Source organism: Megascapheus bottae, chromosome 3, assembly GCF_031878675.1.
Source record: "Megascapheus bottae isolate mThoBot1 chromosome 3, mThoBot2.hap1, whole genome shotgun sequence".
Taxonomy (NCBI): Eukaryota; Metazoa; Chordata; class Mammalia; order Rodentia; family Geomyidae; genus Megascapheus; species Megascapheus bottae.
This window is the reverse complement of record NC_143511.1, coordinates 76,075,972-76,097,807: the sequence shown is the minus strand read 5'-3', so window position 1 is coordinate 76,097,807 and position 21,836 is coordinate 76,075,972. Positions and strand designations below refer to the sequence as shown.

The 21,836-nt window shown below is 40.6% G+C and overlaps 1 protein-coding gene across 8 annotated transcripts in view; it reads left to right on the top strand.

Annotated features, from left to right (window-relative positions):
- Positions 1-21,836, top strand: part of Astn2 (astrotactin 2) — an 854,736-nt gene that overhangs the window by 243,972 nt on the left and 588,928 nt on the right. For 5 of the 8 annotated variants that reach the window (XM_090330511.1, XM_090330510.1, XM_090330509.1 and 2 more), the window contains exon 4: positions 16,816-16,965. The exons of 2 other annotated variants lie outside the window; for them this stretch is intronic. In XM_090330511.1, coding sequence (XP_090186637.1) covers positions 16,816-16,965 — 150 coding nt within the window. The remainder of the gene's footprint in view (positions 1-16,815; positions 16,966-21,836) is intronic. One more of the 8 variants, XM_090330508.1, reaches the window with a different exon arrangement.

Here is a 21,836-nt window from a genome sequence, read left to right as displayed (position 1 = left end):
AGGATCCATGTGGTTTTTTTTTTTTTCATTGGTTTGTAATTGGTAGACATACGCATGCCAATTCCTAGTATTCTTCCTGTATGTTCAAATATGACTCCAGGGTAAATACTCTGTTCATATATGGAAATAGGTAGGAGGCTGCAGGCTTCCCTCCCATTAATGCCTTCCTTTCTTGGACATAACTAACTTCTTACAGGCCAGTGGAGACATGTAACTTTGCTTCTCAGTTGATACCTTGATGTTGTATCTCATGTGCTCTTCTGCTTAAAACTAGATCATGGATTGTGAGCCCAGAGGACTAGAGCAAAGGTATTGTTTCTCTCTCCCCCACTCCCTCTCCCACTCCCTCTCCCTCTCCCTTTCTCTTTCTGTGTCTCTCTCTCTCATTCTCTTTCTCTCTCTCTCTCTCTCTTTCTCTCCCCTTCCCGTGCGTGCGTGCGTGCGTGCGTGTGTGTGTGTGTGTGTGTGTGTGTGTGTGTGTGTTTGTTGGAGGGTTGATCAAAGAAGCTAGGAATGGCCTTGTCTCAATCTCAGACATAAAAGGAAAGTGAATTTCTTGAGATTCCTCCTCAGAAGACATTTCAAGCTAAGATGTAAAAAAAATTCTCTACAATTAGCTAACCTATAATTACAGAAAGATGTTTAGAGTAAAAACAAGAGCTGCAAGTTTTAAGTTCACTGATTGATGGACGTTATAGCTCATCAGTGGCTTTCAGTCAACCTTTATCAAATACTCCAATCCCTGCTATGTTATTTTGCGATGTGATGTCTCTGCCTGATTACTTCTAATTTCAGAGGACTTAACACCTCTGCAAGCTCTTTTTTGATAGAAAGCTCTGCTAGATAATAGCTTCATAAAATAATAATTATTCCTCTGGTTATTGTTACTTCTATTTTTATTCTTCAGATAATGGATCTTGGTAAAAGACATATCTGAGTCGAATGCAAGCCACCCAGTAAACAGGTGGATAACTTAGTCCATTAGTTCTTAACCTCAAGGGGGATTTTGCTGCTCAAGGACCGGACCCCATTGGTGCCTGGGAGAGAAGACTATTAGTATGTAATTAGGAGAAATCATTGTGCTTAACTTTCCATACAAAAGGTCAATAGTACCAAGATGGAGAAACCTGCCTTGGTCAACAATCTTAATCTTTCAGGATCAGTTTTTCCATCTGTAAAAAAGAGACATATAAACAGTATTTACTTTGCAATATCCTAGAGATAACTCAGAATTATATCTGCAAAGCCCTTTAGCAAATGTCTGGCCTAATGTAATCACTCAAAAAATATTAGCTCATATACATGTAAAGGTTGAATATCTCTAATCCAAAACTCTGAAATCTTTCATACTTTGAAATTTGGAAAAAAGATTATTCAACCCCAGCATGACATTTAATCATTTTTTTATTTTTCAGCATTTTTGCTTTCACATTTTCAGATTAGATATGCTCAATTAGTTTTAAAATATAAAAGCCTATGCAGATATTGCAAACTCCAAACAACTCAGAAATCTGAAATACTTCTGGTATCTCAGAATACTGTTTGTATATTTTATGGAAGGGCTACTCAGAGTGTTTAATGGATCCCAGAGTAGTACAAAATGAGATGCTAATATCAGAAATATTACTACTATGGCAATCCTTCAAATAATAGAAGACAGCTAGCTGGGTGCCAGTGGCTTGGCTCATACCTGTAATCGTAGCTACTCAGGAGGTTGAGATCCTAAGATCATGTTTCAAAGCCATCCCATAAAGAAAACTTCTTGAGACTGTTGTCTCCAATAACCCATTCAAAAACTAGAAGAGGCAGCTGTAGCTCAAAATGGTAAAGTGCTATCCTTAAGCAAAAGAGCTCATATACAGCGCCTAGGTCCTGAATTCAAGCCTCTCCTTTGTTGAGATTACTATTTGAACACAATTCTATACATGAAGACTTCATGATTGTACTAATACCACCTAATAATATATATTGCTTTCTCATTGGTCACCTAACTCTCAATTCATATTGAACTCTCTCTGATGTCCAAAATTACTGAATGAAAAGTAAGAAGAGAGAAATACACTCAACTAAGTGTGTTTTATAAAGACTGCATTATTCACAAGAACTACACAAAGTCTTCTTGGTCATCTGTAACCCAACTTTGGCAGTTTTAAATCAAGAAACAATTAGTAGCCCTGAGCACAGTGGCTCATGCTTGAAATCCTAAGCTACTCAGGAGGCTGAGATGTGAAGAGGAGTGCTCAGAGCCAGCCTGGGCACAAAAGGATCTGAGACTCTTATCTCTAATTAACCTTTAGAAAATAGGAAATGGGGCTTGGCTCAAGGGTAGGATGGTAGCCTAGAGCTGAAAAGCTCAGGGACAGTGCTCAGGACGAGTTCAAGCCCCATGACCCACCAAAAAAGAGAAGAAAAGAAAAGAAAAAAAGAAACAATAACCGGTTTTATAAAATAGGAGAGAAGAAGCAGACCCTCCGATGAGAAAGATAATCCACACTGTCTGTGATCTTGGAATCCCTTTTATAGCCCAAGCTTCTTTCAGAGGTTATTAATTTTAGTGATGCAAGGAGACAAGCTCAGCTTGCAGGTTTTCTTGCAGCCTCCTGGTCTCTCCTCTTTATCTCTTTCTTTTATCACATTGCTCTACCTCATTGTGCACATCTTGCAAAATGAGAGCATTCCTCAAGACCCATTCGCCCGTGCATGCAACCTTCCTGTGCAAATGACTCTCTAGGATGGATCTCTGTTATTCTACCAAAAAAAAAAAATCAGAGGAAGATTTGTTCTGCTCCACTGAAAACATGATTTCCAGCCCTCTTTGCTGCCTTAGCTCTGGGTTTTTTTGGCTGCTCTCTAGAAAAGAAAGGAGATATTCATAATACTTACCCAGTTTTTACCAGGGGTAAATAATGAGAAGAAGGTACTTCGGGATTGTCCAACCATGGAATGAAGCTTAATTCCTGGGATGCACATGGAATCTCTGTCCCATCCAAACCTTTGGTATAGTCCTGATACTCTATAGGTGATCCTTTCTCTGCTCTCTTCATACCTTCTTTCACTCCTCATTTTACTGCATTGGTTAAAATCATACAAGTCAGCTAGGCTGAGGATACTGGACATGCTCATGAATCCATTATCGAGACTGTTAACAGTAGTATGAGAAGCAGTGCCTAGCATAGAATAAACACTAACAAATATATGTCTCATTACTGCTGAGCTCATTTAAACTTTGGTTGAGGAGTCCTCATCTCCTTTCAGGAAATGGAGGGCAGAGCATCTGAGCCTCGGAGAAATACTGTCATTTTACTAACAGACACAGATTATTAAACGTTTCAACATATATCTCACAAACATATTGATTTTCTGAGGCTTGGGGAGGTGTTGAGATGTCCAAATTCCCACAGTGGTTGACCTGGAAATGAAAGTCCTCATTTTTTTTTGTCTCCAAATCTGCTGAGCTTTTACTTCTGGATACTCTTAATTAAAACCCTAATTTTATCCATTTGCTTTTTGCTTGGATTTTTGTGTGGTGGTGGCATGTAATCAGGAATAATAAAGCAAGCCAGCTCTCAGTGTCATGAAGAAATGGGAAATTGAAATTACAAGTCATTAAATGGAAAATCCCAAGTCTTGGAGTAATGCGAAGTCAGCCTCCATCCATTACTGTCTGTATATTTAGCCAGTCTATTTTTAAGAGTTTAATATTGAGAAATAGGTTGTATTTATAATGCAGTTGCCTTAATTTCACGAGGAGATTTCCTTGTGCAGTTGATTTACATGGGCTTCAATTTATAACCACACTACGGCACGGTGAAGATTTGCATTATTTTAAAGGAAAATAGGTGAAATGACCTGTTGTTAAAGGAGTGAGAATTCTTCATATTCCATTTCTTCTGTCCTCCCCAGCTCCTAGTCACATCATGGGTCAGCAGTATATCTAAGGTACAGTACATATTGTGTGTTTCTCTTTAAGTGCTAGTTATAAACACAATGGAACATTTATTTATTTATTTATTCGTTCATTCATTCATTCACATTCATTCATTCATTCTCTTGTTCAGCAAAGAGCCCAATTCTGAAAGCTTTGAATTGCTCTGTTGGGAGACTTCATGTCATTGAGGCAGGATAGCTCTGTTTCAGGTGGTTTTGGTTTCTGGAGGCATCCTCACCATTATTAATATCTAAGAGAAACTGATAAAGGGAAAGACATTTTTGTTCTTGTCACTCACTCCAATGAGGAAGCCATTCATTAACTCATATTTATTGACCCAATGCCATATGAGCCAAGAAAAGCTATCTGTGGCACTCTACTATTTATAAGCTTGGTATGACCTTTGAAAACTTAATTAACCCCTGTGCCTTATCTGTTTGTATGATGGAAATAATGATATATGTTTTAAAAAGTTCTCTATCAATCATTACCGTGACCACACTCCAAAATCTCAATGGCATCCCATAATAAATATCAACTCATGCTTCTGAGGAGTAAGTGAAGTGTCATGTTCGTTTTACATGAGTTTTCTCATCATAGAGTCACTGACTAGAGTATGTGACCTAAACTAGAGGAGTTCTGCCCCATTCTGTGAAATGGCAGGCACTCAGGCTTCTTTGGCCAATAGATTAGCTATGACAAATTCCTCTCTTAGTGGTGACAGTTGTATAAATGCAAGCAGAAATAAGTGATGTCCCTTGAAGAGCAGCATTTTGAGTATTGAGCACATGTTTAATTTCACCCCTATAAATTTGGCCATGGCAGTTCTTGCAGCCAAGCCAAGAGGTGAGGAAGTTTACAACGGGTATGTGTGGATTCAGAGAAAGATAGAAATATATTACTGATTTTTCCGTGGATCACAGTTGTAGTGAAGACTAAATTATGCAATAACTATATTTATCTTAAAATATTACCTGTCACCTTATAATACTCCATATTTGGTGAAAGACAATATAGTATTACTATTATTGTTATTATTATTATTATTATTGCTACTATAATGACTTGTTCTTAGCAAAATGAAATGGTGTTTGGTATATTTGAATGGGCCAAAGCAACAGCTCAAACAAAGATGTCCAAGCTCAACCAGAGATTCCATGACCATGGCAGGTCATGAATAAGTGAAAACCCAGGGGGATTTAAATTCTGGGGAAGAAAAAAGGGTAAAAGGGTGGGATCTCCCCTCTTTGCTAACTACCTGCCAAAACACAAATTTCCCTGGTATCTGATGATGACTCTAGTTGGCTCAGATTAATGTCTTCCTAAATGTGTGTTGCAATATACTTAATAGGCTTAGACCTTAGTGATCCCTTTTGGTGTCTAAGCACAAGTTTGAGCATCATACAGAGAAAAGTATGAGAAAAGACAGAAGATGGTGAACAACAGCTTTGTGTTTTTGTCTACATTCAGATCTCAGTCTTAGATCATGGCAAGGTTCCAGGTTCAACCATAATGGGATCTGAAGTAGCGTGGAAAAAGAAATGGAATGGCCAGGAATGATGCTATGATTTGAACTTGAGAATCAGCACCCACATTCCTAAGTCAAAGGCAATGAGTTATCTCAAAGCAATGGCTAAGAGCTCCTTTTGATTCTGTGTAAGTCCATCTGTGAGCTTATCTCACAGGAGGTGCATAACTATAATGACAATAAAGGCTATATTTATTTTGGTTACATAATCCTTTGGGCAGTATGTAAAAACTTTGCATATGCCTTGAGCTGGTGGCTCATTCCTGTAACACTAGCTACTCAGGAGACTGAAATCTGAGACAGAGTCAAGACACCTTGAGCAAAACGTTCTTAAGCCTATTATCTCCAACTATACACACAAAAAAGCCAGAAGTAAAGCTGCACCTCATGTAGTAAAGTGCCAGCCTTGAGCACAGTAGCGCTCAGGTAAGTGCCCAGGCCCTGAGTTCAACCCCAGAACCTCTACAACAAAACAAAAGACTTTGGTTATGTTATCCTATTGAAACTTAAATAGAAAGTAAACAAAAAGTAAAGTCCACTCCATAATTCTTTCTTTTTTTTGGCAAGTCCTGGAGCTTAAACTCAGGGCCTGAGTACTATCCTTGGGTTTTCCTCAAGGCTCTACCACTTGAGCTGTGGTACCACTTCTGGCTTTTTCTGTGTATGTGGTACGGAGCAATCAGACCCAGGTCTTCATGCATGCTAGGCAAGCACTCTATCAGTAGGCCAAACTCCCAGCCCCCACTCCATAATTTTTTTTTAATTTGGAATTCTGAGTGATTTTTAATATTGCTTTACTTTTCTTTTTTTTATTTCAATGTATGGAGGGGTTATTTATATTCGCCAGATAGAGGGTGCTTTACTTCTCACACATTGTTATCCCTTCACTCCCTAAAAGGGAGGTTTACACAAGAGGTCTGATAGATAAGAAGCTGAAACTGAGAAGAGTGAGTAACAATGTGATAGAATGAATGTCTGAGCCTGTGGTTATTGCCTTCTGACCCTGCATGTATTCACTCACCGTGCCGGTGCAGCTGGGATAATAGTAACAGACTCAGGAAAGGGTTCTGGAGCTCTTTAAGGAAAGCTTTTTAGAAGGGGTGAGGATCTAAGTTAGGGTCTAAGGAAAGAGATAGGAGTGAGGAGAGAATACCAGGGTTACCTCCTAGTTTTCAAGTCACAAGATCAATTTAATTTATAATGATATCATCCTTCACATTAAGCTCCAAAAGAACCAAATGGAAGGGAATTTTTCCTCTGTGTCTAGCTCTTTCTCTTTGCTCATGTTACTGTCCTTGTCTTTAGCCCATTCCATCTCTTTTGGCACTTGTCTTTGGAGTTTTTCATATTCTTTCCTGCTTACAGTAGAAACTTAGGGAACACCTCTTCTATGCTGCAATTACAGTTTGATCCTTACTTGGACAATTAGCACAATGTATTCTTATCATCCTTATCTGCCACTTCCACTATACACTGACTTGTGATTTTTATCAAAAGATCATGTTACATTCATCCCTGTATACCAAGTATCCACATCTGGAAGAGCCCAGGGTAATACCAGATTAAGAATTCCATTACAGAACTTAGATGGTCCTTCGGTGCCCTAGTACAGAGCTACACCTTGTGGCCTTCCTCTGAAGTTATATAAATGATGAATCTGTGAAGGGAATCTGGGTAGTGGTTCTGAGTCCCATCCATATGTCATTCACTGCTAGTTTAAAATATTTTGAGGAATAATAATAATAATAATAATAATAATAATAATAATAGCTACTCCTATTTTTGCATGCCCCCTCTATAGGAAGTATGGTGATACATATTGTAACATTTCACTTAATCAAAACCTAGCTTATTGATTTGGAACCACCTTCCATTGAGCATTCAAGGAAGTTGAATGTCTGAGGACTGTACCTGAGCTTTGAGATCTCACAGCTGGGAAGAATTGTGACAAAGGTTCCAAACTGTGGCTGCTTCTAAAACCTTCCAGAAATATTCCTGGCTATACGGTGATCATGAAAGACTGAGAAGCCTTTGATCCAGCTTATCTCAATATTTGAACCTCTCTCCCCTGAGCAGGACTTTTTGGCCTGTGGTAACAACTCCAGGAAACCATGAAAATAGCCTTTATCCCTCTGGCCTTCATAAACCAGGAGTTCAGATGGTAAGGATAACATTCACTGAAGGGAGTTAAGAGTGTTTTGTGAACTCTGGAGTATAGTTCTCAGAGCTACTATATTCATCTTCATAAAAGCACAATCATTTACATTTAGAATTATAAGATGGTGGAGCCGGAAGGAATCTCAGAGCCCATCTGTGCTGTGGCTAGGGAATGTAGAGCCAGCTCAGTGAACCCAAGCAGCACTGACTTTTTAATAAGACAGAGGAAAATATCATCAATTTAATCCCTTCATTCAAACTTCAGTGCATTTCTTCTGGTTGAAATCATGACCACCTTACAAATCTACAGTATTATCTCATAGTCCTAAGATCTTTGTGTAAAGAAAGGCTAGTCCTTGCTTTTCCAATATGTATTTGTTCTCATTGGTTCATTTGTCTTGTCTTCAGGCACTTGGTGGAAGATAAGCTATACCCAGCACAATAGGTTTAAGAAAACATATGGAAGTAGAAAATAAAAAGTGAAAAAAATCTATCTATCATTTTTGTCAACCCTGAGATTTAGGAAGAGACGGTCATTTTTAAAAATGCATGCATGGGTTTTCAATTGGTTTTACTGGTGGAGCATTCTCGTCTGACTGAGAGTAGCTGTGTTTTTCTTTTCTTTCTTAGTATTGTCATTTCTTTTCATGAAGACTTCTGTAGGAGAAGAAATGTTCTGTATAATAAATAGACCCACACAAATTAAAAATGTGATTTTTCTTTTGCATTTGTGTTGGAGCTTTCTAGCTGAAGCATACTTTAGGGCTAAGATATCTTCTCTCATTACTTTCCCCTCAGTCTTAGCTTTTGAATGTGTGTCCAGTCTAAAGCTGGAAGACAAATCGAGGTCAGTGTTAGTTACACACACATACACACACACACACACACACATACACACACACACACAGAGAACATGACTATATATATACATATTTATATATTATACCCGTGTCTCTATATCTCTGCTTCATTGTGTCTCTTGCTCTTAATGTGTCTGTATCTCTCTCAATAAATGTATCCTAAAGAATGGTTCATATGATTGTAGAATCTGGCTATTCCAAAACCTGCTATGTACAAAATGGGCCACCAGGCTGGAAACCTAGGGAAGAGTTCATGCTGCAGCTGAAATCCGAAGATAATCTGTCCTCTGTTTTCAACCAGGTCATAATGTGATTTGTTATGGCCTTCACTTGATTGTGTGAGGCTCACTTTCAGCATTCATAAGCCTTACTTTATTCAAAGTCTACTGTCTCAAACACTAATGTCATCTATAGAGTATCTTCAGAGATATATTTAGCATAATGTTTGATCAAGTATCTGGATATGATGTCTCAACTAGGCTGACACAGTAAATTAACTAACCTACTATCTAAAGCTAAAATTATCTGAAAATTGAGACAAACAGGGAGGAGTAGTAGAAATGACAGGAGTGAGTGCTGGAAGTTGCTGCTGACTTTGATCATGGATTTATCTGTGTTCCTATTTACATCTGAATAAAGGGGGAAACATCTTGTCTTTAATCTTCCCAAGTGGCTCTTTTATAGTCCTGATGACTTTCAAAATGAGTGAATGAGCAAGTGAATGGAGGAATGAATGATTGAAGTAGAGAGATAATGAGAAGGTGACCTTGAACATATCTTTTCTCCATCTTGAGTGCTGTTGTGTTCTGGAGGCTCTGCTAAACACTGTGCACATAATTCCAGTTCTTCTTCCAGCACCCTGCAAACAGTCACAGAGAAGGAAACTGGGGCTTGCAAAAACAAAAGGAGTCGCTCAACCAGCACAGTTAAACCACTGATATTGGAGCTGTATACTTGTATCTGACAATGTGGCCTGGAACATCCATCTGCAGGTAGCTGGGTTCTCTGAGTATAGTTCTATAATGGGGAAGAAGTGAAAAAATGAGGCATTAGCTGAGCCTGGGACTGTAGGCTGGACAGGGCTGAGAGAAGTTCTTTTAGTACAGCAGACCAGTTTACCTATCAAGCAGTTCCCTGGATCCACCCATGCATGGCCACATTGAATGTGAGTCTGTACCCAGGCAAATGACCTAAAGAAGAATCAGCTGGTAGACCCACTGTGATATCCATCTCCTTTGGGCAAGCCAAGCAACTCGAGTTCATAGAGCAGGCTTTCTGGATGAAGCTGGAGCCTCAATCTCTGGCACTGAGTCCAGATCCTAGCTCTGCCATTTCGAAAAGGTGTGATTGTGGAATGTCATCTAACTTCTGTAAATCTCAGCATCTATCTGCAAATAGAAGTTTAATGAGATGTTCAAAGTTATTAGGAAGCATAAGTACGACGAGGCAAGAAAACGCTACCCTCTGTTCCATGCCTGCTACTCAGAAAATTTCCTAGTACATACTAGATGTGTCCACAAAAAAAAATTGCAATGGGTAATAAGAGTGTTAGGGACTTCAGAGTGTGAGTGGCTCCAGATCATCATCCTGGATACTCTGGAAGTGGAGATCTGAGGATTATCCTTCAAAGCCAACCTGGGGAGATAAATTCAAGGGATTCTTACCTCCAATTAACCAAGCAAAACTAGGAATTGTATTTTTAGACCTAATTTCTGCCTCAGAGAGAACATATGCCATCCAAGCATGGCATACTTCACTTACATGATTTGTTCTAGCTCCATCCATTTCCCTGCATCTTCAGGAAGGTTGGGTAAAGGGTGCAGAACGTGAGGGTAAAAGGGTGAAAGAGAGCCAGGCACAGTAATACTAGCTACTCAGGAGGCTGAGGTCTGAGGATTGAGGTTCAAAACCAGCCAGGGCACTAAATACTGTGAGACACTTATCTCCAATTAATCACTAGAAAATGGGAAATGGGGCTGTGGTTCAAGGGATAGGGTGGTAGCCTTGAGCTGAAGAGCTCAGGGATAGCGCCCAGGCCTAGAGTTCAAGCCCCATGACCGGAAAAAAGGGAGGAGGGGGTGAAAAAGCATAGCAATGGAAGTCCTTTGACATTGGTGAAAATGTAGAGATGGGAGGGAGGACGGGGAACAGTGTGGGAACAGAAGACACTGTACAAAAGGAAATGTACTCATTATCTCATGTTATTGTAAGCTCTCTTTACATCACCTCTCTAATAATAATAATGTAAATTAAATTAATTAAAAAATTAGAGGTGGAGATGTGGCTCAAGTGCACATCTTGACAAAAAAATGCTAAGCAAGATTAGGATGCTACTCTAAGTTCAAGTCCCAGTACTGTCCCTCACATACACACACACACACACACACACACACATACACACACACACACACACTCACAGAAAAAAATGTTACCGAAACCTGAACTCAAACTTATACCCATTTTAGTGGCAGAACACTCTGGGTGCTATTGAGGGAGAGAAGTGTAGGTTACAAATTATACAGTTATTAGTATCCCTATGAACATACAGAGTAGTGTCTCCCCTGTAGGTTAGAGGCCTGACTTTACTTGGAGGATGGAAACCACCACGAATCTCACATTGCAAAATAACAGTTTTCCTTCTTTTCTGCATTCTGCCTTTTGTCCCTTCTTATCCTTCCCCTTTTCTGCCTTATAGCTCCTGTTCTTTATCCTCTTCTCTGTCATTCTTTCTTTATTATTGAATATGACTGTCTGTCCTAATTTTGTTTTGTTCTCTTCTACCTCCCCTTTCCTTTTTCTCTCTCCTCTTCTCTATCTATTGGGCTTGGCTTGGGGGCCAGAGTTCTTCTCCTCAGGCTCGAGTGGTTCATTCCTATTAAGCTTGACAGTCTATCTTTTGTCAGTTAGAAAGGGGCAGTATTCTCCTTTCTCCCTTTCTCTTCCTGGGGCCTGCCGCGGTACACACATCAGGCTCCATCTGTGGCATTTATCCAAGTGATGGGTGAGCATTTTGCCACTCTGGGGAGGAAAAGCTTAGATGGTACCAAGCGGCAATGTAGCTTATTTGGACAGTATGACAGATTGATATGGATAGAACTACCGAGTGGAACTGAGAGTGGTAGGGAGAGGGAGAGAGGGAGTGATACACAGGATGAAATCAGCCACAGAGAGGTTTGCTCAAGCACTGCCCCCACTAAGCCTGTCAGGGCTTTTGGCACTTGTCACCAAGACAAGAGCAACCAAACAGATGGTGGGGATTTGCTACAGTCAGGATCAGAAACCTTTGCAGTGCAAGGGAGCAAACCCTCCCTCTCTGTGTGTTTCCCCTCCCTTCAGCCAAACAAGCTTAGATCAGGAAAGGAAATAGAAATAACAGGAAGAGCTGGCCTGTGGGAAGTAATGAATATCAGAGACAGAAAGAAAGAGTGGGGAGAAGGCAGCAGATAGTGCCAAAGCGAAAGTCTCAGCCGGACAAAAATAAAGCATCCATTAATGGGTATTTTAATACAATGCAGTGAAGCAGTGGTGAAGGTGTATGCAGAGTAAAGACAATTTACATAGCAATATGAAACTAGTAGGGAGAAATAATGGGAAGTAACCATTTCCAAGTTGTGAATAGGTCAGGAGAGAACAATTGTTACATTGGATCCTGTGACAATGGAAATTTTGGAAAAGGAGCTTGTGCCAGACGCTGCAACAATCAAGTCTCCCAGTCACTATTGGAAATACATTACAAAAGAGACAAGTCAAAAGGGAAGAAATGCTTTACCACTCTCCACTCCTGCAACCTACGAGAATAGTTCACTGGCCAAGCCTGGTTAAGGAGCCATAGAATGAGGAAACGGGTGGCATTCCATGAGGACATGTCTCCAAGATAGAGCGGGATGGGATAAACCTGGCAGAGCAAGAGCAGCCTCAGAGTACAAAGGCAGGAAAGTGAATGCAGAGGGGAATGTGTATACATTCTGCCGCTTACACCCAGAAAGGTCCTTATCTATGACTGCTAACTTCCTCCTTACCCCGTCTAGGGCAGGCATGTTTCATAGTATAGAGATCTCTCTTATGAGTGACTGAATGGTCATCCTTGGTGAATGAAAAATGAGTAAGTGAAAAAAGGACTGACATAATGAAGGGGCCACCAGCTTTTCATGTCTCAAGTCACTCATTACTATTGCATGTAATCTCTCATATGTTTTCCTTCCCATTGAGGAGCCATGATTCTGCTGCAGCTGTGTAAAACCCAAAGACCAGGAATCAAGTTCCCTCTTCCCTTATTTACCTTTTCCCATTGGTAACTTTTCTGGGGAGATTTTAGCTACAACTCTCAAGTATACCCACTTCTCAGTCTCTACTACCTCATAACTTCTGTTTCTTTTCTCTCCCCTACTCTCTCTTCTTTCCCTACTTCCTCCAAAGCTACTCACTCCAGGCCAACATCGTCAGTCACGCCTTTGCCATGTTTCTCATTTGTCACTTTCTTTCCTGAATGTCTCCTCTGAATGATAACAGCTGTCCTCCTTAACTGAAAATCTAATCATGCCACTCTGCAATCTATATTTTTTTAGCATGCCTAATCCATGACAAGGCCTAAAAGGTAAGAGTTAGGGTTAGCTTCCCTATTTCTTCTCTTGCATTGCATCATATCCTTCGTTTTAATGGCCAGTCACAGCCCCTTCCATGCTCCTTTTCCCTGAAAGGTCTTTGTTTAAATTGCTTCTCTTTGCCTCCTTCCCTCTCCTTTCTTCATCTCAACTAAACCTACCTCTCCATTACCACCTGACTAAATTTATGCTTTATACGTGGGACCTACTGCTCACTTCCATGAAACTAATTTCAGAGTCTACTGGACATGTCTTTCATATCACCTCTATAGTACATATCAAATTTATGGGTCACTTTTTAATTCATAGGACATGTTTTCTAGGTGGAAGTGAGTGAGGACATGTTGTCTGCTTTTCCACCATTGTGCCAGGTTATGGGATGACTGTGTGTGTCCTCCACGACAAACATATATGCTGAAACCTTGATACCCAACAAGACAGTATTTTCACTTAGCACAGTCTACTATATGAAATTACTGTTCCCTGGGTAGCTTCAGCAATGATTTTCTTATATTTCTGAGGCTAGAGTTCAAGATGAAAGTGAAGACCTGGGTAGACTGTCCCCAGTCCCTCGTCTTGCCCTGCAGACAGGGCCTTCCAACCTTGTATTTACAGCCAAAATCTCCCACCTCCCCACCATTTCAACCTCTCTCTCAATCTCTCACTCATTCCTCTTCTCCCTTTTTATTTCCCTCTCTTTTCTCCTTTACTTCTTTGTATCTTTTTTTTTGCCAGTCCCTGGGCTTGAACTCAGGGATTTGAGCACTATCCTTGGACTTTCTCAAGGCTAGTGCTCTACCACTTGAGCTTCAGCACCACTTCTGGCTTTTTCTGTATATGTGGTACCAAGGAATCAAACCTGGGCTTTTGTGCATACTAGGCAGGCACTCTACCACTAGGCCCAACTCCCAGTCCCTGTAACTTTTTATAAAATTATTAATCCTATCACTTTAAAACCTCAATCTTATGACCTCTTTTCAGTACTTAATTACTTACTGCAAGCCATACCACTATATGAAGAGGAAGGACTTCAAAAATTGACTTGTGTACACAATTCAGGCTGTGGTAGACAGTATTTGGAGATAAACAAATAAGTTTGAAAGGCATGGAATCAGCTCTGACTTGAGTGAATTGGGGTATTATAAGAGAAAATGATCCCTTCTTCTCCTTGTTCTTTCCACATATGCATTTAGATATGTGAGTATATACAAACATACTAACCCAACACTTGAGGGTACAGAAAGGAGATGACTTTGGGCAAAGCAAAAAGAGAGATCTCACCAAAACCTCCTGGCAAAATAATCTTGGATTACTAGCCTTTGGACTGTAAGACAATAAATATTTTTTGTTTAATCCAATCAGTCTATGATTTTTTTTCATGACTATGATATATTCATGCCCAGCACTAGTATATAATTTTCCCTTCCTTTCCTTTCCTTTCCTTTCCTTTCCTTTCCTCTCCTCTCCTCTCCTCTCCTCTCCTCTCCTCTCCTCTCCTCTCCTCTCCTTTCCTTTTCCCTTTCCTTTTCCCTTTCCTTTCCTTTTTCCTTCCTTCCCTCCTTTCTTTCTTCTCCCTCCCTCCTCCAACCCTTTGGCTTCATTCCCTTTTCCTTCCTTCCCTCCTTCCTTCTTCCTTCTCTCCCATCTTTCCTTCATTCTTCTTGATAGTCTTACTATGTAGCCCAGGCTGATTTCCAGTTGTCCTGGCTAGTTAATTCTTCTGTTTCATCTCCTCAAATGTGCATACTACCTCGCCTGGTTGCAGGAGAGTCTTCTTTCTACAAACACCGTTGAGCAACCGAGGAGATGAGTGAATATCAGTAGACTGTAGGAGTCTCTCCCTTTAAATATTTCAGAATAATGCTTGTTCTGGACTTTTGACCAGGTCTCCTGTTATGATTCTTGGCAAATGACACATCTCTGTTGGTTTATGAATCATCATGGGCATGACAAGGCTTGTAAGAGTCTTGTAACGATCTCTTGTGGAGTGGTGTCCCTCACAAGCTAGAGCAAGGAGTCTGTGTTTGTAGGCTCCTTGTATCACTTTCAAGCAGCCCTAATTAAGATAACTGAGCAGAAGACAGCAGGCGAGATGAGCGTGGAATCTGTAATGCCAACCACATGGTTCATTTGCATTGTCAATTGTTTTTTCTTAACAATCAGTGATTCCTCCTATGTCCCTGAAGATGGGGCTTCCCACAGAACTTCATTTCTAAATCAGCCCTTTGGGTATAATATACCCTGAAGACACATCTGTCTAAATTGATGAGCATTTCTCGGAAAACAAGAACATCTTGGAAAAGTGGGGATTGCAGGAGGCAGGAGGCTTCTCTTTGTCCAATCTGGTGAAAGTCTTTCAAAAAAAAGAATCAGAAGTCTTCAGTATATGCCATCTCCTGGCATTAGACAGTAGGTAGCTGAACCAGAAGGAAGAATTTCCTAGTATCTGGAGGCATAGGTGGAGGGAGAGTTGAGTTTGAAGATTTCAAAGCCAGGACTCCCTTTAAGAATTTCTCAGAACAAAGGCACTGAGGCTATTTAGAAATTTCCCTTTTTCTTCCTTTTGGCTTTCCTTCCTTGTCTTTTATGTTGTCTTCTTCCTTCTCAAGCTTTCTTTTTAAAAAAATGCCTTTCTTTTATCTTCTGCCTTTTTTCTCTCTTTCTCTGCCTTCTAGCTCACCTTTCCCACCACTGAAACTTTCTACCAGTCTTTGTTTGGAAACTTGGTAAAAAGGTGGCTACTATGAAAGCATTGGAGGGTATTGCTGTAAATGTATTGCTGGACGAGGGCCTAGAAATCTGTTACCCTACCACTTGCTAGCTGAGCAAGTCCAAGGACTTGTTGGGAAGCTTCAATAAATGAGATCAGGGCATTAAGTGATCTTCACATCCAGAGTTCTGTAGTTACCTTCACTGAAACATTGAATGACTTTCCCTTCCTTTGTCCTGCTTTGGGCCACCTTGCCTCTGGCCAGCTTCTATAAAAACCTTTGCTCTGATCTCTGTCCCTGCTTCCACTCCTGTCTTCCTCACTCTAAGGAATAATAGTTTATGAAATGACTTCATTTGCACATAGCCATTTTCTCTTTCAATCCTTCCAGTGTTAACACTTTGCTATCAGGATAAAATCTAACTTCCTAAACAGAGTTTACATGAGGTTCACATTCTTCCAGCTTCATGTTTTACAGTTCCTTTTCACAAGCTCCACTGCAATCCCAGTGAACTCCTTTCTGCTACTCAAGAACTAATCTCCTTCTTGTGTCTGATGAGCATGCTTGCTTCTCCTGCCACAGAGAGACGCTCTTTCCAAATCTCTCCCACTCTACCCTTGTTTTGTGCTTTTCTTCTCAGTTATAAGATCTCCAACCATTTAGGTTTGGTTTCCTTCAGGTAGCCTGCCTTGACTTTCTAGATGGGCATTCCTTACACTCCTCTAGAAGACTGCACTATCCCAGTTCAGAAGTGTTGTAAAATTGCCTGGTTATCAATTGCTTGAAACATAGATTATATCCAGTTTTTCAATCCTCCTTTCTCCAGCCCCAGGGGAGGTGCCTGTAACGCAGTAGATGTTGAACAAAGCTAAATTTCTGTCTGTGCGTAGCTTCAAACAACTTTCATGGTTCTATATCTCCAGTGGGCCAGGGAGAGAGTTCCAGAGACTCTACATAGCCCAGACCCAGTCTTGCAGGGGTTGAGGCGAGGCCCAGTCCTAATCTCAGCCCCATTGCCACCCTGTAACAGCAGCTGAGGCGACGCAGGAGACCGTGGAGTCCCTGATGCAGAAGTTCAAGGAGAGTTTCCGTGCTAACACCCCCATCGAGATCGGTCAGCTGCAGCCAGCCCCACGCAGCGTGTCTGCAGGGAAGCGGAAGCGGAGGAGCAAGTCTCGAGGTAGGATCTCCTGGCACAGCTTCCAGGAAGACAGCAGGTTGTCCCATCATCCCAGAGATGCTGGAGAGCTGTCTTCACTCTTTCCCTTCATCTCAGAATTTGATGGCATTTTCTCCCTCATGTGTCTCTTGGAGACAATATACCTGCACCTCTGTGTGGAGAGTTAACCCAGCCAAGCCTCTTTGTAGGCACACCTAAGGCAGAAAATGGATACTCTGAACTTTAACACAGTTGAGGTGATAAGAAAGAATATACAGAAAGCTTCTGGCTTCAAACAGTAGGTATCTTTTCAGGTGGTGATTAGTGGCATTCTGGAAAGGGTAAAGGATGCAGACCATTCCTCTGGAAAGCCTGAGACGCTCCTGTCAGGATCCAAGGACAGGGACCACTAGGAACAGGAAGGGGTTCAAAGTTACCCTTTAGGAAACTTGATAAATGTAGTCAACACAATCAAGAGTATGATATGCTTGGTAAATTATATAGAACTGCATTCAAATTTCTATTTTGTTCCTAAGTGTCTCCGTTCGCTAGGCCGTGGTATACACCTTCCTAAGACTCTCCTGTCACACAGGATTATTCTAGTAGCTTATCACAATGCCTAGAAGGTAATAAAAACGGATTTCTTCCTCCTGTTTCTTCTTCTCATTCTTCTCTTCTTACGTTATCACCATCCTCATCAAATTTTCCTCCCATCTCCACCTCTGTGACTTTGTATATGGGAGGGGCCCACCTGTCATTGCCCAATTTCCAATCTTTCTTTTCTCTTCTTTCCTTTTTTCCTTCCTTCCTTCCTTCCTTCCTTCCTTCCTTCCTTCCTTCCTTCCTTCCTTCCTTCCTTCTTTCCTTCCTCCTTTCCTTCCTTTCATAAATCCACTCAGTAGTCTCCAGCTGATTACGCTCATGGCTTCTCATTCCTTTGTTTGCTGTAGATTGCTTCTGTTTGTTTTGACAAACCTTTAGTGGGTTAGTTAAGCATTCACAAGTGTTCAGTTTTTTAGCCTCCTGTGGTATCTCATCCCTGCAATTCTAGCTACTGAGGAAGCTGATGCTGGGAGGGTCACAGTTCAAAACTAGGCTACACAAAAAAGGTCATGAAATTCCCTCTGTGGTGACGTGTTCCTGTCCTCTCAGAAGTGCAGGAGGCTGACAGGATCATCACTTCAAGGTCAGCCTGGTCAAAAAAGATCAGAAGACTCCATCTCAGGAGAAGACTTGGAATAACAGTGTGAATCTCTTAGGCCAGCTGTGATTAAAAAGTATCAGAATCATGATCCATGCATGGCCAAACCAGAAACAGGAACCCTTCTCAAAATCCCCAGTGCAAGGAAAGGCTGAAGTCTTATCTCAGGAGTAGAGTATCTGGGTTATAAACATGAGGGACTGAGTTAAAACATCATTGTTATACCCATCAAAAGGAAAAAAAATGATGTACTATGTAGGTTTAAAAATATGACATTCAAGGTCATATAGAGTCCTGATCGCTTCTAAATCCATGTGTGCTAAACTCCATGTTCCTTCTTTTCCCATTTTTCTCTAACTGAAATCATTATAACTCCTTTTTTACATTTTTTACATTTATACACACTTAATAGTCCAGGCAGCAATCTGAATCATATATATATCATTTTTTTTTATCTTTAAAATTACCGGGCTGGGAGTTTGGTCTAGTGGTAGAGTGCTTGCCTAGCATACACGAAGACCCGGGTTCGATTCCTCAGTACCACATACATAGAAAAAAGCCAGAAGTGGTGCTGTGGCTCAAGTGATAGAGCTCTAGCCTTGAGAAAATCCAGGGACAGTGTTCAGACCCTGAGCCCAAGCCCAGGACTGGCAAAAAAATAAAATAAAATAAAAACTACCTATAAGGCAAGCACAATAGTAATTCCTATCTTACAGATGATCTCATAGTATTTAGAAAGCACATCTTGGCCAAGCATGGTGGCTCATGCCTGTAAATCCTAGCTACTCAGGAGGCTGTTATCTGAGGATCGCAGTTCAAAGTCAGCCTGGGCACCAAAGTCTGTGGGACTGTTATCTCCGATTAACCATCAGAAAACTGATGGCTCAAAGGGCAGGGTGGTAGAGCAGCTGAAGAGCTCAAGGATGGTGCCCAGGCTCAGAGTTCAAGCCCCATGACCAACCAAAAAAAAAGAGCTGCCTTGACCTATGCAATGGGACTGCCTATCAAGTAAAATCAAAGAATACCCACTGGTCTAAGTCCAAAATGTTTTAACTTGCCCACTGCATTCTGCTCTAGTGAAATCCTCTCTTTCCTTCTAGGTAACTGAATAATACATTTTCCTGAAGACATTACTGATAGTTGTGATTACAATTCACTCTGAAGGTTTGCAGGTTTACTTTTCACTTGTGTTAAGTACTATTTTCATTTTGTATGACTGCATTGTGTTCTGTCAAATAATAATTTGTTTCACATAGCTGGACAAAGTTCTTTCAAGATAGGCTTACCTGATTGGTTGCATGACCTTTGCACTTCCAGGCCTAAATCAGTGCCTATCACATGGGAATGCTATTCATTGAGCATATATATATCTATATATATATATATCTTAATCCTGTGAAATTGTAAATTCCGTGAAAAAAAGAAAGAATTTGGTATTAAGCTGAAGCCACTTATTGAGGCAGATGGAAGTGAAAGAGTTCCTTATTGAAACTCATGGTGGGGAAGGGACACAGCAGTTACCCTGCAGTCAGAAAGGGCTGAGTTCTAATCACTTCCCCTAACCATTTAAGTTTGCCTGGCTTTGGAAAAGTCATTGGCTCTATTTAAGCCTGTTTCCCATTCTTCAGTTAGAAGACTGTGCTGAGGAACTTATCTACTTAACCGTTCAGGTAGCCTGCATCAAGAAGTAAGTAAAGGCTCTCGTAGACTTTATTTTTTTTTTTTGGTTGGACATTCAAGGTTACTCATCATAGTATTTATAGTCCCTTAACACCCACCAAAAACTTCCTCCTCAGTACCCCCGAGCTCACACACCATAAGTGTACCTCAAGTCAATAGTCTCTACGTCACTGCTACTTTAACTTCATTCTTCATTTTGGGGGTATTTTATAGTAGACATTCTTATGCCTTTGAATATGCCATAGTTTTCTTAAGCAGGCCTCCACTGTGGGTAGATATTTGCATGGTTTTTGACATTTCATTGTGATAAATAAGGCTGTTAAGAGTTATTTTTGTTTTGCTTTATTTTTGCAAAGAATGTAAGCTTTCCTTTGGAATCTGTTTCTCTTTATTGGAACAGAATTTTGAAGTGAGATTATTAACAATCATCTACTAGTTGATATAGGCTATGACTGAAGATGAAATTATTTTAATTTCCAGGTTAGAAAGGGTCTGGGAGAAAAAAGATATGAAGAAGCTCATTTGAATCTCTTTGATTAACATAAAATTCATTCTCGCTGTCTTTGTTACCATTATGAATACAGTCATTTCTTTACTTCTCTTTGCAACTCAGCCCTTCTTGGGATTCATCTCCCCTTTAAACACCTAGAATAATCTATTTAGAAACACAAATTAGATTAAGATCACCCTCCTACTTAAACTCCATTGATATTTCCCATTCTGGCTGGAATACAATCCAATCGCTACCCTATAGCTTATAGACCTGGAAAGATCTGATCATGCTTCTACCATCTTCCCAGAAATCACTCAATCTGCATTTCCTTGTGATTCAGCCAGACTAGTGTTCCTTAGGTTTCAAGAACACAGCTAACAGTTTTTTTTTCCTGAGAGCTGGAGAGCTTTCTTTGTCTTCTCCTGACCATATCTCCTTTTGAACCTTCCCTTCCCCATAACTACTCTCACACAAGCCCAATCCTATCTTTCCATTCTCAACTCAGATGTCAGCTCCTCAACACCTACTACCATGACTACCCATAATAACGGAAACCAGTATTATGTCCTCTCCTCTTTATTTTATTTTTTGCTTGCATTGTAATATTTTAGTCTATAATAATTTGTACTTCTGGGGCCGGGAGTTTTGCCTAGTGGTTAAAGTGCTTGCCTAGCATGCATGAAGACCTGGGTTCGATTCCTTGGTACCACATACATAGAAAAAAAGCCCGAAGTGGTGCTGAGGCTCAAGTGGTAGAGCTCTAGCCTTGAGAAAACCCAACGACAGTGCTCAGGCCCTGAGCTCAAGCCTAGGACTGGCAAAAAAATAATAATTTGTACTTCCTTCCTATTTACTTTCTTTTATATTTGTAAGTCTAAGTGGATAATGTACTTACTAAATAGTTGTTGATCAAAGGAGAAGTAGAGTCATGTATCACAGGACAGTGGCTCATATTTATCATATTCCATTTGATGGTATATGAGGGATCTGTGCTAGACCAAGGCTCCTGGTTCAGACATCCAGAAAATACTGTTTCTCCACAGATACAGATTCTAACAGGTAGCAAATTATTTGTTGTCAAATTCATGTTGCCACAGCATTACCCATATAGCTCAATTGCATTGTGATTTTGTTGCCATGTTGGTTGAGGGTTTTACAGGAGCGGAGTAAAGATAGTAGAAGCTTCTCTGCATTTCCATGCTGGCTCACCACAGCCCACCAAGATTATCTCAGACTGCCAGGTGCCCAGGGCTCAGGCCTGTAATCATAGCTACTCAGGTGGCTGAGATCTGAAGACTACAATTTAAGCCAGTTCAGGCAAGAATGTCTGGCAGATTCCTATTCCTACTTTACCAAAAAAAGCCCTAAGTGGAAATATGATTCAAAAAGTAGAGTGCCAACAGTGAGTAAAGAAGTTAAAAGACAGTACCCAGATGCTGATTTCAAGATCTGGTACTGGCAGAGGGGACAGGAAAGGGAGAGGGAAAGCTTACTTTGGATAAAAATAATTGCACACTC